At 38.7% G+C, this 15,386-nt stretch overlaps 1 protein-coding gene across 1 annotated transcript in view; it reads left to right on the top strand.

Moving 5' to 3' along the window:
* Positions 1 to 1,352: 1,352 nt before the first annotated feature.
* LOC123966867 (putative histone-lysine N-methyltransferase PRDM6) overlaps positions 1,353 to 15,386 on the top strand; it is a 43,202-nt gene continuing 29,168 nt past the window's right edge. Inside the window, exons 1-3 of the mRNA XM_046042961.1 lie at positions 1,353 to 2,055; positions 13,915 to 14,063; positions 15,173 to 15,331. Coding sequence (XP_045898917.1) covers positions 1,353 to 2,055; positions 13,915 to 14,063; positions 15,173 to 15,331 — 1,011 coding nt within the window. The remainder of the gene's footprint in view (positions 2,056 to 13,914; positions 14,064 to 15,172; positions 15,332 to 15,386) is intronic.

Here is a 15,386-nt window from a genome sequence, read left to right on the forward strand (position 1 = left end):
TCAAACAGCAGTGAAATCATGCAGGCTGAAATTGTGGAGCATGTCTGACTGAATAAACTGATCAGGAGCATCTTAAACACCTGAAACATAAATTTACTGTCAACTGAGAAGTTTCTGACTCTCATATTTCTAATTATTGCCACAAATGTAAATTTAAAGTAGGAGCTCTGTGTCTAATTTTATCTTTATAAGCCTAGTTTTATGTCTAAAATATAAAGTCAAGGTGACTGACAGGAGTGAAAGCATGAATTGGATAAATGTTTATAACATGTTTAATAACTTTGTAATTACGATGACAACACAGTGGATGTGCTTTATTCAAGGTTTTGGTGAAGATTTAATTTGGAACACTTTTTTATTTTTATGCTCCGCTCTACACCTGAAACCTAATTTTAATGCAATTAACATCTTAACATATTGTAAATATCTATCATACACATTTTTTTTTTATTATTAACCCACCAGAAGTTTAAAATTGAACATTTGTAGTTGAAACATGATCAGACTGTTAAATGTGGATGTGATGTGCAGGGGTTCAATTTCTGCATCTCATGTGTGTTCATGTAAATTTAACACAAACAACATGTGGTTCAGGATAAAGCAACAAGGCTCACACGCTGCCCCTTTTCTGTATAACACCTTAACCAGAAGGTAAAAACTCTAAATCAGGTCGAGATCAGGTCCGATCTGGCTCAATTTAAAACTGGAAAATTTGAACGATGAGGGTGAATGTTGGAATCAGAATCAGAAAGAGCTTTAGTGCTAAGTAGGATTTTACGCGCATGAGGAATTTGCTTTGGTGATAAGGTGCTACACGTAGACAAACATACAGTTGACATAAATAAATGTAGAAATATATAAATATGGAATAAACAGATGCAAGTTATATAAGAATGATAAAACAATGGAGTAAAAATAATTCTACTATTTGCAGAGATATGTGATCAGCATCAGTTTCACACCCACATAGTAAACTGAATGCAAACACACTTTGAAATAAGTTTAATTTTTGAGTCCTAGTCTCAGTTAAATGCCTGAAAGGTGATTTTAATGTAGAAATACAGCAGTTAATGTGACATGTTTGAGTGTGTTTGTCTCTTAAATGTAAACCTAAAGTAGTAAAACAACACAGCTTAAGTGAATTTGATGCAGTTCTTGTCCGTTGTGTGTTTGGGTCTAACTCCCCGACATAAAAATCAAACACACGCTGAACAGATTTGACCCGGTCTGAATGGATTGTGTGTACATATCTAAATCCTGCCCTGACCTTTTGAATGTTCCTGTGTGTTTTGATGCCGGTGACTGACACCTCATCCTCTCTGATCTGTCCTTCCAGCAGCCGGCGGGCAGCCATGCTGAAGCCGGGAGACCTGAGCGGCTCGGCCTTCTTGAAGGTGGACCCGTCCTACCTGCAGCACTGGCAGCAGCTCTTCCCTCAGGCGCAGCTGAAGGCTCCTCTGGCCCCGCCACCGCCTCCACCTGACCGCCTCTCCATCCCCATGGACAGCCTGCGCCCATCCCGCTTGCACAGCCACCTCCTGGCCTCCACACACTGCACCTCCTCTTCTTCTTCTTCTTCTACATCCTCCTCCTCAGCTTCCTCTTCAGCAGTGGCGACAGCATCAGCTCTCACCCCGTCCTCCATCTCCATCTCCACCTCGGCAGGGATCTCCCAGCTGCCCGTCCCCCAGCAGATCGCACTCTTCGGGCAGGCGTTGGCCCCGGTATGTACCGGGCCTGGAGGACCTGGAGGAGGAGGAGGACCAGGAGGGGGGGGAGGAGGAGACCTGATGGTGGTAGTCCCTCCGGAGAACCAGCACGGTCACAACCCAGCAGCGGGGCTTCTCCATCAGGCCAAAGAGCAGAGCTGTGGCGGGGTCGGCGTGGTGTCGTCCAGCGTGAAGAGCAGCGGCAGCGGAGGAGGAGGAGAGGAGGGAGGCAAAGGAGCGACGGGGAGGTTCAAGCTGACGTCGGAGGAGCTGGACTACTACCTGTACGGACAGCAGAGGATGGAGATCATCCCACTGAGCAACCACACAGGAGAGGTCAACAACCGTACGTACACACACACACACACACACACACACACACACACACACACACACACACACACATACACACTCACTCACTCACACACAGACCGACTTGCCACTGGAGTTTACTTAGAGGTTGTGTTTTAATGTGCATATTATTTGAAATTGGAGAGGTGCAAGGAAATGAGAGGAGAGAGAGGATGACATGCATCAAAGGCCCTCGCAATCATATAGTATTCATATCATCATGATCATCCCTTATCATAACGCCGACCTTATCATATGCACTAGGCCACCTGGAGCCCCATTTAGAGGTTGTGTTTGCACACTTGCAGTTTGTATAATACTTCTATGATATTCTCATAGATGTGTCTCTGATTCTCTGATGTCAGTTTTCATTTGATATGTCTCCTATAAATTTCTTATAATATTGCTATAATTCTACATTCATCCAGAGTGTCTGCAGTGGTCTGTAGTGATGCTAGTGAGTGAATTAAAGAGTTCTGATCATCAGTGGTAAATTTACCGTAATATTTGCTGCTGCATATTTCTATTATCATTATTTAATCTTTCCACAATGACGTTTTAGTCTGCTGCTAAATAGTGACTTTACTGGGAATTTATTCGACTGTAATTAATCTTATGTTACTAAATTGTTAATGTAAAAAAATCCTATATTATTTCCATGATATCTGCATTCTCATAAAGAATGTAAAGTAACTTTTACTTTATAACTTTTACATAATTGTTTTTTTCTTGTGTCACTATATTTCTAAATATTTAGGAAGCATTTCATAGAGCATTAACGGTGCTAAAATATATCTATGATTTGATCCTCAAAATTAGTGTCAGGCCTTAACTGAAGCTAAACATTCACTTAGAACCAGTAATGTAAAATAAATGGGGGAGAAATAAATTAATGATAGTTTAATTAGATTGTTCCCACTTTGACTACTTTTTAATCAAATTTCCACCAGTTTAAAATAAAATACACACTTCAATATATTTATTTTGTCATTAAAATCACTTAAATTTGTTACCTCATTTTATAATCAAATTACCACATGAAGCTACTCATTAGAGTCCAAGTCTTTGTTAATGACAGTAGTTTTATGCAGTGGTTTGCAGCCATTACAGTTGGTTTGACAGCTGCAGTGCTGGACAGTAGGAGCTGGAGGAGGGTTGGGGTGTCGAGGGTCAGAGGTCAAAGGTCAGCAGCCTGACCGGGGTTCAAACCCTCTGACAGCAGCAGGAGCAGCAGCAGTAGGCCGGCAGCTCAGAGTTAATATTAACCAGACCTCATTCAGATTTTTTGCAAAATAAGAATCGGGGTTTAGGCTACACCCATGTTACACACTGTGTTTATAGGCACGCTCACTTTCCAATTTTCAATTCCAATCAGAGCGATTGATTAATTGCAAAGGCTATTAGTTTGATTTCCGAAGAGTTTTCTTCAGTTAAGGGCAGTGAACAAATAAAACGAACCGCCAGAACCGTTTAAAAAGACTGGGAGGTTCTGTTTTTTTCCACGTTTTTCCTCTTTAAAAATCTCCTTAATTGTTTTATAGATTAGGCCCATAGTTTAAGCAGATTGTTACTCCTGTAATTTTTAGTTTGTTAAGCCACACCAAATTATCAAACTCCTTTCTTACTTAAATTCTCACTTAGCCTATTACTTAGGCCTACCGTGTGTGTGTGAGTGAGAGAGAGAGAGACTGTGGACAGATATTGACAGAAAGCCGTCAGGCGTAAAAGTCGCCCACGCACACGCACACGCGCACTCACGCCCCTCTTGTTTAAAATCTTCTCAATCGAGCGCAGTTTTACAGTAACGCCAGGGTGTTCAGTTACACGTACAAACGCAGTCTTCACACACTCGCAGCAGAAGCTCAGAGGGCCGTTTTCTCGAACACTCTCCAGGTTTGAGCCGAAGTCACGGTGGGCCGCTCCGCTTCCCGCTGCGCACGTGGAGATCAAAGTGCAGTCTCGTGGACATTTGGTGTTTTAGATGCTTTTGTCTTCAGACACGCGAGATAATTTGTGTAAGCATCCTATAATGTTTCTTTGACTTTTTACTGCCTAAATATATTTTATTTACTTTCGTTAAACACCGTCATCCTCCTATAACAGGGCTATTTATTATATTTCCATTGCAATGTTTTATTCTCCAAATAGCATCTATAGAATATAAGATAATGCTATACCTACTAATATAATAATTCTGTCATAAGGGGTGTTTGTTTGAAAAAGTGATATCAAATTAGTTCAACATCATATTCCTTTAGTATGATTCCACTGATTCAGTAATTATCTTATGGGGTCTAATTGTTGTCTGTTTAAATATCTTAAAATGTTCCAGAATATTTCTTTGTTTCTTCAGGTCATTTATTGTGTTCGTTTTTAACAAACGACGATTTTATTTTAATATTCTTATAATATTTTTTGAGGTTACATCTTAGTTCATTGTGTCTGCCGTGCGTGTGGTGACTTTATTAAACTCTATAGTATTTTTAATAACATATAAATAGTATAGGCAACAGCTACGACTCCAAATAATATACCGATACTGTGGATTAAAGTGGGTTGTGTTGCTCGTTGGGCTTGTTTTATTTTTTCTCTTAATAGTCCAGACCTTATTAGCCTATATAATCGATGCAATATAATCTTATTGATATATTGCTTTCCTATAATAGCCTATAGGCCTATCTGTAATATTTCTATTAACGTGTAGGTTTATTTAACCTAATCTAGTGCGGCATTAGCAGCCCAATAATATCTTTATAATATTAGTATAATATTTAATAAGGAAAGGTGACTGTGGCGCATCGTCGGTACTGTTTGATAAATGCTTTTGTCCTCCTATACAGCGGTGTCACCAGCTTTTTATCACTCCTATAATAATGCTTTAATATAAGGTCGTAGGTTCAGGCTGTGACATCTGCGTGTAACTTGAGTTGATCATAGAGTGATTGCCGCTGCTTTTGGTTTCAGGCGTTATATGGCAGCGATCCTAAACACAAGTGAGATTATGTAGCATATATAGACTACACACACATATATATTTATGTGTGTGTGTGTGTGTGTGTGTGTGTGTGTGTCTATATCTATGAGCGCTCCTCGCTGTATATTCTGCGGTGATAAAACGGACCATCAGCAGTAATCTGCGTCGATACGCGCCGGCAGGGCCGATGAGGGATGGAGGGACAAGCAGGAATTAATTGCCGTATATAGTTTTGTGTTTGTAGAGGAGAGAGAGAGAGAGGGAGAGAGAGAGAGAGAGAGAGGGAGAGGGAGAGAGAGAGGGGGGAGGGGGATCGATCCACCGGCCACCGGCCCGCTATTTATCATCCCAACACGGCCGTATTGAGGTCTCTGGGGTGTGTGTGTGTGTGTGTGTGTGTGTGTGCGCGCGTGTGTGTGTGTGTGTGTGTGTGTGTGGAAAGGGGGGATGTAGATAAAGCAGTCACACATACATACACTCCCTCATGTGTCGCTGTTCGACCTCGATTATTAATTACACCAATAATAATAACAATAATAATAATAATAATAGGCTTAAATAATAATACCGAAACCAAACCAAAATTGTCCAAAAAGTCGTAGGTGTGTTTTCACATATAACTTTATTTTGATTCATATGTATCATAATTTTTGGACCGATTATAAATTATTATTTGGGTTACTGTTGTTCTTTGACATATTTCTTTCCTCTTTCAATTAAGACAAATGTTGACTATTATAATATGACATATTAGGCTACATAATGTATTATACATATTAAGTAAGCATAAAGGAGCAGCCTAATATACTCATACTAACATATGAGTCATTAAAGAGTTTACCTTAAGAGTCATTGAAATGCATTTTGAGCTGCAAAATGCCCATTTTGCTGATATGATGGAGAACATGACCTCAGTTATATTCCTTTCGAGGTATTAATGAGCATTCTAAAATTCCACATAATTTTTTAAAGTGTGATCCAGATATTTTTTGGACCAAATTTTTTTGACTATTTTAGAAGAAGAAAAAAACGATTCAAATATTATTGTTCTGCAGCTGAATTACAGATTGTAAAGCCGTTTAGAGCTAATTTGTCATTTTGAGCTGTGTAAAATTAACTTGACTTATTGTAGGCTAGAGAAGGCATACCAAACAGTGAAATTAATAAATAAACTATTTATTAAGGGCTGCTCCAGTCATTTAGTAATGCACTTTCATAAACTTGGGGGACTATACAGTGAATCACTTTCACTGTCCATCCAGTTTGTAACAGAGGCTGTCTGTTTGAAATTTGTAGTCTCCAAGTTTAAGCAGAGATAACCCTGGTGACATCACTATGACATCATCAGGACTGGGGTTTTTTCAGACTTGGCAAAGCTCCCCCTAGAGACACAGAGGACTTTATGCAGCTATTTTTCCAGACTGAGTTGTACTCCTTGTGATGAGTAAACTGACATTTAAGTGTGTGACAGTGCCCTTTTAAATACGCAGAAAACCAAAAGAGTTTGGTTGGTGACTTAATTGCTTAAGTGGGTCAGTCACGTTTGATGACTTTGGCTACAGCCCTGAACCCAATGAGAATTAAGTTCCTGTCTAATTAAAATAGCTGTCAGTCAACATGAAAACAATATCAGCTTCCAGTCCTGTGGTTTGAAGTTTCAAATTTACAAATTAGACCATGGACCACCATTTGATAAGATCTTATCCCAAAGTTCCCCGTCTGAAGGCATTTTTGCTTTTATATGTTTTATTACAGACAGTGTTTGACACCCATGACAACCATAACACAGTCTGTCACTGTGTTACTTACGGATGAAATTATAGTGAAACTAAATTATTCCCCTTTTTGCTGGGGATCCCCTGGAACCCCCTCAAGGGCCCCTGGGGGTCCCTGGACCCCACTTGAGAACCATTATCTTAAATGATCAATTATGCCATATTTACACAGATACTGTATTTCCATCTGTTGCCTCTAAAACTAAGTCAACGTTGCAAACTCAAAATACAGATAAGTAATGGAAACAAGCAATAATCTAATTTATACAAGTTGATGTTTTGGAGAAAAAAATAACTTTATAACTGTCTTTGTATTATTACAAATACAAAAGTGTACCCACGCTTTTTTTTAAACTAAACATAATAACCTAAAAATGAACTCACATGTCCCTTGTTTAGTATTTTTTCTCTGTAGGGATTAAAAGGTTTAAACTTAAATAAAATTACATTTTCTGACCAGTGGATAACTGTCACTGAGCAAAAATGGGGACAACATGAAGAGTCTGGAGTTTTATATTTCATATATTAAAATTTTATTTTGTTCTATTTGAGAAATAAAACATACGACTGGAAGACAGCTGGGATGTATTTTGCTTTCATAAAGAAACACATCAATTCTTACAATTTACATCTGGACTAAATGTTAGCTGGCATTTTAATTGTAATTTAATAAAGTCCGTTCAACACACACACGCACAGCCTTGTGTCACTATCTTCATGACCCGACATTGACATAATGTATTCCCTAGCCCCTTACCCTAATCCTAAACATCACAACTACATGCTTTAACCTAATTCTAATCTGAACCCTAAAACCAAGTCTTGACCCTCGAAAAGCCCTCGGAATTTGATGAATCCCCGTTTTGGATCCCACAACAATAGTAAAACAAGTCAACACACACATACACACATACACACAGCTCTTTTTGCTGGTTTCCAGCCGCTGAGTCTTAGAGTGACTAAAACAGCTTTCACACATAAAGGATCATGTTTAATGTGAGATAATAAACCCATGTTTGTCCATTCTGCTGTCCCACTTTAATCCCTGCTCATCACTCTTCAAACACACACAGAAACTGTCCAGAAACTGTAAATATCTATAATTTCTGCATGTTCTGGGACTCCTGTCCTGCAAGGTAGGATTAAATCCCCATATTTTTTACCACTTTCCTTAGTTTATTCCATTGCTACCAGCTCTAAAAGTCTGAGTTCACAGAACAAGTTGTTTTTCTATTTGTTTGGAAGTTTGAGGATTACCCAAACCGCAGCAAAACACCAGCAGACTGAGATTAAGACTGATCTGCCAACAAAAAAGCAAAAACACAATCTGATTGTGTTCCTCTGAACCAATCAACCAATTTTATTTCAGTGATTCTAATAGATCTGGCATTGCGCTCACTGACAGCTGATTTCCAATCACAACTTTGTAGGCAGCCTTAAGGATGGGGATGAAATGGCCACAAAAATGCGGAAAAGTGTGGATGACATTCACGCAGCTGGACAGGTTGTTGCAAGTTGACTCTTATATTGACATATTTAACACATTTCTTCAAACAACATGACAAACGTTAACTGCTCCGACAAATATAAAGCCCATGGGACAGATCGCACTGATTGGTTAGGGCATATTAACTGCTCCTCCTAGGGGCGTGTGATATGGATAAAATCCTCTGTCACAGCATATAATTTCACATCAGCACAGATACCTAACATTATTCATAGTGGCATCACATAATGTATATATTATTCCACTGTATACCCACACCTACTACCACCTTTTCTGATAGTAAACTGCGACAAGAAACTAACCTGAACTAACCAAGCTGCACTCCTGCAACTACTAAAAAGTAAAAGCCTTGAAAAATTCACCTTCTTGGGAGGCTTTTACAGAGAAGAAGTTACAGAAAGTGGTCATTTTCAACTACTAGATGTTGCATTAAGTGATTTCAGTCTAGGAGGCAAAACAGTAACACATATTGACGCTTGGTTGAGGCCCTTTGGCGTTGCCTAGCAACGCCCTGGGCACCCCTTTTGCGTCATTAGAAGTTTAAGGCTCCGCGGTCAAGTTAGCAACGCTTAGCAACAACAATTGTGCAACGTTTGGTTAGACTGTCAAAATAAAACGCTAGCCTTCGAAACATCAGCATTTTGAAACGGCACGTTATTGAAGTCATGAAACGTTGCAGTTTGGTTAGGGTTAGGCAACAAAACTACTTGGTTAAGTTTAGGAAAAGATCATGGTTTGGGTTAATATAACTACGTAGGTCAGTTAACACTTAAGTTAACTTACATCATTTACACAGTTTAGGTAACTCGTGTACTTAAATAAAAAAAATTTGTTTCACACAGGACACAAACCCCGGTCTCAGGGCAAACTTATCTCAAGTCTCAAGTCAGGGTTCTGGCCCTCCATCCACCCCAACTACCTCCTTACTCAGTCTTTTCTGTTAAATATCATTTACCGTCAAAAACTGATGCTACTGCTTCCCCCACTGCGTTGAACTATGACGCTATAGGGATCCCCCGTGCGTTACAAACTGACGGCGATGGGTCTTGATCATGCGTCCATACGTGACAAGATGGGAAGTGAGAACGGGTTGAACAGGATCATCCCATACATTACGGTCATGTTTGTGTCCACCTGACAAATATAAGTCCAATATTCCAACTCCTTTTAGCTCTGGCTCCTCAGGGAAGTATCTATCTCTTCAGCTGCTAGATGTTCCACTTTCTTCACCAGCTAGTCTCTAACCGTGTCTGTCTGCTGCTTGTGTACAGTGGGTTTATCAAACACTGAGACTGAAGGAGACAGCACAGTAAATGTGCCAAAATGTGACAAAACTTTGTGCTAAAAGAGGCTACAATGGTCTGTAGAGGTTTGTTCAGGGTTTACAGAGTAGGAGTGCAGCCTTGCTGTGTGGTCCGTCCTCATCTGGACTGGCAGCTGTGTTGTTAACAAACGCAGCCATTCATTAATCGATAGTCTTTATGAAGGGTGCTGGTTTAGTTGAGTTTGTGGAAACTCAGCCTTCTCGCTGTTTGGTGCTTGTGATGATGACAAGTCTGGAAATGACTTGATACTGTAGCACTTAATTGCTCTGGATTAGAGTCAGAAACGTGCAAAGGTAGAAATCATAAGTGGCGCCTCAAAGTCTCAATACATGGATATATAGGTGACTGATATGTTTATGAGGCAGATTAATACCCACTCTTTGAAAATAGATGTTTTAAGAGATAAAAATGTTAATATTGACAAAAAAAAAAATCCTCATTCCGTGGGACCAAACCACATCACAGAAGCACAGTACGAAGTGCCCGCAGACGTTTTCACTGGAAAAGGCGTCCATCGCTCAGAGATCAGAGGCAGAGCGAAGCTGTCTAAACACTGGCGATGGATGTAACAGAATACTGAGTTTGAATGATGGGCAGCAAGGAGAGCACGCCATAACAAGTTCACAGCCAGTTCATCAGTCTGTAAGAGAGGAAGAGAAGAACGAAGAGGAGGAAGAGACAATAGGTTAAGTGAAGGAAAGACTTCATTGCAGAGTGCGTCTTTAACTGTATTATTAGTATGAGTCAGTGTAATAGTAGTGTTGCCATTACAAAAAGCGCATTATCACACATACACATGTTGAACAGAATATCACATCAATTATTTCATACATGTGTTAAATTCACACGTGTTTTTCAGATATGAAAAACAAAACATCAAATGTGAAAAGAATTTCACAACATATGTCATACATATAATATTTAACATGTATTTAACATGCGCTTTTTTCTAAGGTAGTCATAACTAGCCTGAAGCATGAGCCCAGACATCAGAAGGCCTCAAGACAAGCAAGCAAATGTACTTTTTTCAAGTTTGAAGACAGATTATTGACTTTGGAATTAGTAGTTTGACAGGAAATTATTAACGCATGGTCAATTTGCTGGGTGTTTCTGTAGCTTTAAGCGTTTATAAACAGATGGAGTTTGAAAAAGGAAAATATAAAAAACCTTTTGAAACTTTTTTCACATGTAACCTTTAAAAAATTCAATTTCAACATCATTCACCATTATATTTTATTGTTGAGCCATTATCAGTCTTATAGTAAAAGTACTTCTATAGTAGTAATAAATAAATCATATCAGAAGTAGCAGTAGAACAAATGAACATTTGCATATAAAGCAATTCAGTGATGCATTTCTGTCTGTTGTGGGGTCCTATATATATTTTGAAATGCAAATAAACACATTTTTCTTAAATCAATATATCATAAATGAATTTAGAAGGATATAGTAAATATATGTAAAGTGAATTTTAAATAAATATTATGTTCCCTGTTAATATTTATTTGTATTTACTTGAGTCTCTGGAGTTCAGTGTGTTCAACAGCTTTTGTCAGTGTTTTTCTACAAATACTTTTTTCAGTTAACAAAAGAGGCTGAAGTTCCCACATGTTTAATATTGTTTAGAAGCAGCTGCGCAAGAACTTTGCCTAAATAAAATATTTGCAGAGTTATAGTTTAAATCATGAAAGAGTAAGAAAATTATAAATAGGTGCCAAGTCCGCCTGTGTGTATTTGTATCAGGGGTTTGTAGTAGCAGTAGCAGTATTAAGTGTATTTTACAGGTTGTGTGAGTGCGGGTCAGAACAGAGCTGCAGTGTAAAAACACGCAAATCAAACGTCACAGAGCTCACAGTTAAACGCTTGTTGAGATTTTATGTCATCGACAGTTTGAGTCTGAACTCTTCTTCGTCTCCTCTGCCTCTCTCTCGTCTCTCTGCACTGTGAGCTCTCTGATGAAGCTCGAACGCTGTGAAAATAATCTCAGGGTGTCGCTGTGGACGGACGATCGCAGCTCATCTGCAGCTAAAACAGCTCAGTTCCGCAGGGAGGGATTCTCTCTTGTTGTTTTACTTCAGACTGAATGCAGATAATGTTGTGAAAATGTAGCGGGACAGACGTTATGTTTATTCTCATGAGTCTGAAATCTACACCTAATTACTGTGTGTGTGAGAGATGATGTAGCTCAGAAAGAGGGGATTCATTTGGTAACAGAGAGGTCGTGACTTCAAATACTTTCTGGGTCTTTGAATATAAAGTTGCAGAGTGAAAGACATTTCTGTATTAGAGTCAAAACAAGAACCTTTCATGTTTTTTCAGACTAATATTTCTTAGGTCACCAATTGGAGCTTTTCCAGAGCTTTCAGCCAGTGGTGGAGGAAAAATTCAGATCCTTTACTTAAGTAAAAGTACTAATATCACATGAAACACACTTTTTGCTTCAAGTAAAAGTCTGGCCTTGAAAATGTTACCTAAGTAAAAGTATACTGAGGAAAATTTACTTAAAGTATTAAAAGAAAAGTACATCACTGCAGTGAAATGTCCCCTGTGACTGTGACTATTATATATTCTATCACTTGATTATTATTCCTCCTGCATTGATTTAAAAGAAGGTTTTTACTACTAGTTGTTGAGGTGGAGCTCTGTTTGAAGTATTTTGTATCGGACTGCAACTAATGATTAGTTTCATTATGGGTTAATCTGAGATACAAGCATGAAAAGAAAAGACTCAGATAAAGTACAAGTGCCTCAAATTTGTACAGTACTTGAGTAAAAACACATTGCACCCCTGCTTTCAGCCGCATGTTATGGCCTCTACCTGCTGATGAAGGACATAAAATATAGCTGGGGGCTCTGGGAAAGTTCAGATAAGTTTTTTTGTCAAATTGCCATTAAAAAAAAAGTACTGGTTCTATTTCTTGCCCAACAACAGACAGGCGCAGCAACTTCCTGAAGCCTTCCCAAAATGTTGAACCCTGTAATATACATATACTATGTTGGGGTTTCCACCTTAAGACTTCTCTTTGTTTTAGTCGAGTCAGAAAAAGGACTTTCTTTAAATATGTCAACAACTTAACATTTTCCTTTCTGCCCACAACAGTCAGTTCCTTGAGTACCACAGGGTTCCATATGTGCCCAATTAAACCCAGTGTTCCCACTGGTGAAGACAATAACTGAATCCGTTTCCAGTAGATGTCAGATCCTAAACATTTTTTTGTTTATTTCACAGTAATAGTCGAGGATCACGAAGAACTCAGTCTGTAGAATTTTTCCCATTTACTCAACCGTGAACCTGTGTTACATCTTGTGGTTTATAAATGACCATAATATAGTTTAATTTACTTCTATCAATCATGGTGTAAAAGTAGCCATCACTCTCTCAAACGGCGGATATTTAATTTTTGGAAAAGCAGGGGGAAAAAACCCAACATTAACATCCTGTTCCTCTCAGCCTCTCTGCTCTGTGGGAGTTTTGTGTCCAGATAATAATCTCTCATTATGTTGCTACAGTCAATTAACATCCATTACTGTCAGACTGCATCTCTGAGTAAATGTTGACACTCGCTAATTCCCAGCAATACGCTGCTTGCCACATTTAACGTGGAAAAACACTGCAAAGAGGACGTGTTTTTTTCTCATTTGGACTTTTAGAGGAGAGTTTCAGACACATGGTCACAACAATCCTGCCTCTTTCCTCCTATTTCCTTTTGCTTCACTTTCAGTTTTTCACTTTGTCAGAAGGTTATTTCATACGGCCAATGGATAAAACTAGACTTGTGAAGTTTTAAATAATCATTTAAATCTCACTTTTGACTGTAAACACCAATAAAAAACTGTTCAATTCATCAGACAGAGCTAGTACACCGAGCTCCAATAAAGGCAGATTAACTATCTTTAAGCCCTTTAATCATTCTACCTACACTGCCGTTTTACAACATTTGTTAAATCTGAGGTTTCGTTAATACATTTTTAAGATTTATTCAAGGTGTCTGCAGGTCCTTATAAGTCTTTAAAAGTTTTAAATTCAAGGTCAATGCTACTTTTATTTTCGCTGCATAAAAGTCAGAATAAAGACACTTAAAATAAATAAAAACACACTTTGGAATAGAATAACGTTAAAATTCCTACAAAAACAATCTTTTTACTTCAAAATTGTTGTCTTAAAATCAAAATTCAATGTTTAAAATAAAGGTTATGTTTTTAAATCATTTTGTTTGTTTGTTTGTGTGTTATTAAAGGTAACATTCAGTAAAATCTTCCCTTTGACCTCCAGGTTGTGACATGTGTGCAGACAACAGGAACGGTGAGTGTCCGATGCACGGACCTCTTCACTCTCTGCGTCGACTCGTCGGCACCAGCAGCACGGCGGCTCCCGTCACCTTGCCGGACGTCCCTGATTGGCTCAGAGACCTGCCCAGAGAGGTGAGACTTCCTTTCTGTCTGTCGGATTGTTTTGCTTCCTGACTATTGGATTTTACAGTGTAAGAAGAAGCTGTATTAATCAATCGGTAGCTTATGTTACCAAATATTTACTTAATGTTTTCTGCATTTTTGCATGGATGAAAGTAACGTTAGTCTATTTGACATTTGTTTGACACAAAGCTTGATGAAGGGAAGCGGCTCTGGAGGACTGACATGACATCTTATTGATGACTAACTGTAGAGGAGCTGTGTAAAGTTACTTTAGCAGGTTGGTGTGGGGGTGCAGGAAAATGTAGACAAAAGGGCAGCAGGTGAACTGGTCAGATGAAGAACTCCAGGAGGATATAATGAAGCTGAACGATACATGAGGACAGTGAAGGCAGCATCGTCTCTGGTCTCCATTTGTCACAGCCAGGAATACGCTATTCTAGGAGATCTTACTTTAGTAAGATGGTAATACCACAGTGAAGAAATACTCTTTTGCTAGTCCTGCAGTAAAGAGTTCAAATGTATTAGCATAAAAATATATTTAAAGTACCAAAACTAAAAAAAGTACTCATCACTTTAATGTTGTGGCTGGTAAAAGTGGAGACAATGTGAGATATTTGATATTCTGTCAGGGAACTAAACCTGTAATAATACATCATAATATATTAGTTGATTTTGTATTAATAACATGAATCCGCAGTGCTCTTTTAAGTCCCTTCTTAAAACATACTTTTATAGGAGAGCTTTTCCCGATCTTATTTGACTTTATTTTATCCCTTTTATTTTATTGTTTTTTACTAATTTTATATTAAATTTTCATGCTCTTATCTTTTTTTTTGTATTATTCTTTACACTTGTTAAAGCACTTTGTAACTTGTTTTTGAAAAGTGCTCTACAAATAAGGATTATTATTATTATTATTACTTGTTACTTACTGCGGGAGTAGGATTATAAAATAGCATAATATGGAAATAGAATAAAATACAGTAGCTCAGTAACCTCACTTTTCACTTTCAGAATTTTGACTGATGTCCTGCCCAGTGCACATGGAAATAAATTGTGCATATAGAAATGTCTCCACTGCAGAGTTTTTTTGTGACCTCTCTGTGTTGTGCATGCAGGTGTGTCTGTGCACCAGTACAGTTCCTGGTCTGGGTTATGGGATCTGTGCGGCTCAGAGGATCCCTCAGGGAACCTGGATCGGTCCATTTCAGGGAGTCCCTCTGCTTGTGGACAAACTGCAGTCGGGAGCGGTCAGAAACACCAGACACCTGTGGGAGGTAAGAGGGGCGTGAAGTGTGTGGCCTTCTGGGTGCTGTAGTGTACATGTCCAGA

This window comes from Micropterus dolomieu, unplaced genomic scaffold (genome assembly GCF_021292245.1).
Source record: "Micropterus dolomieu isolate WLL.071019.BEF.003 ecotype Adirondacks unplaced genomic scaffold, ASM2129224v1 contig_14465, whole genome shotgun sequence".
Taxonomy (NCBI): domain Eukaryota; kingdom Metazoa; phylum Chordata; class Actinopteri; order Centrarchiformes; family Centrarchidae; genus Micropterus; species Micropterus dolomieu.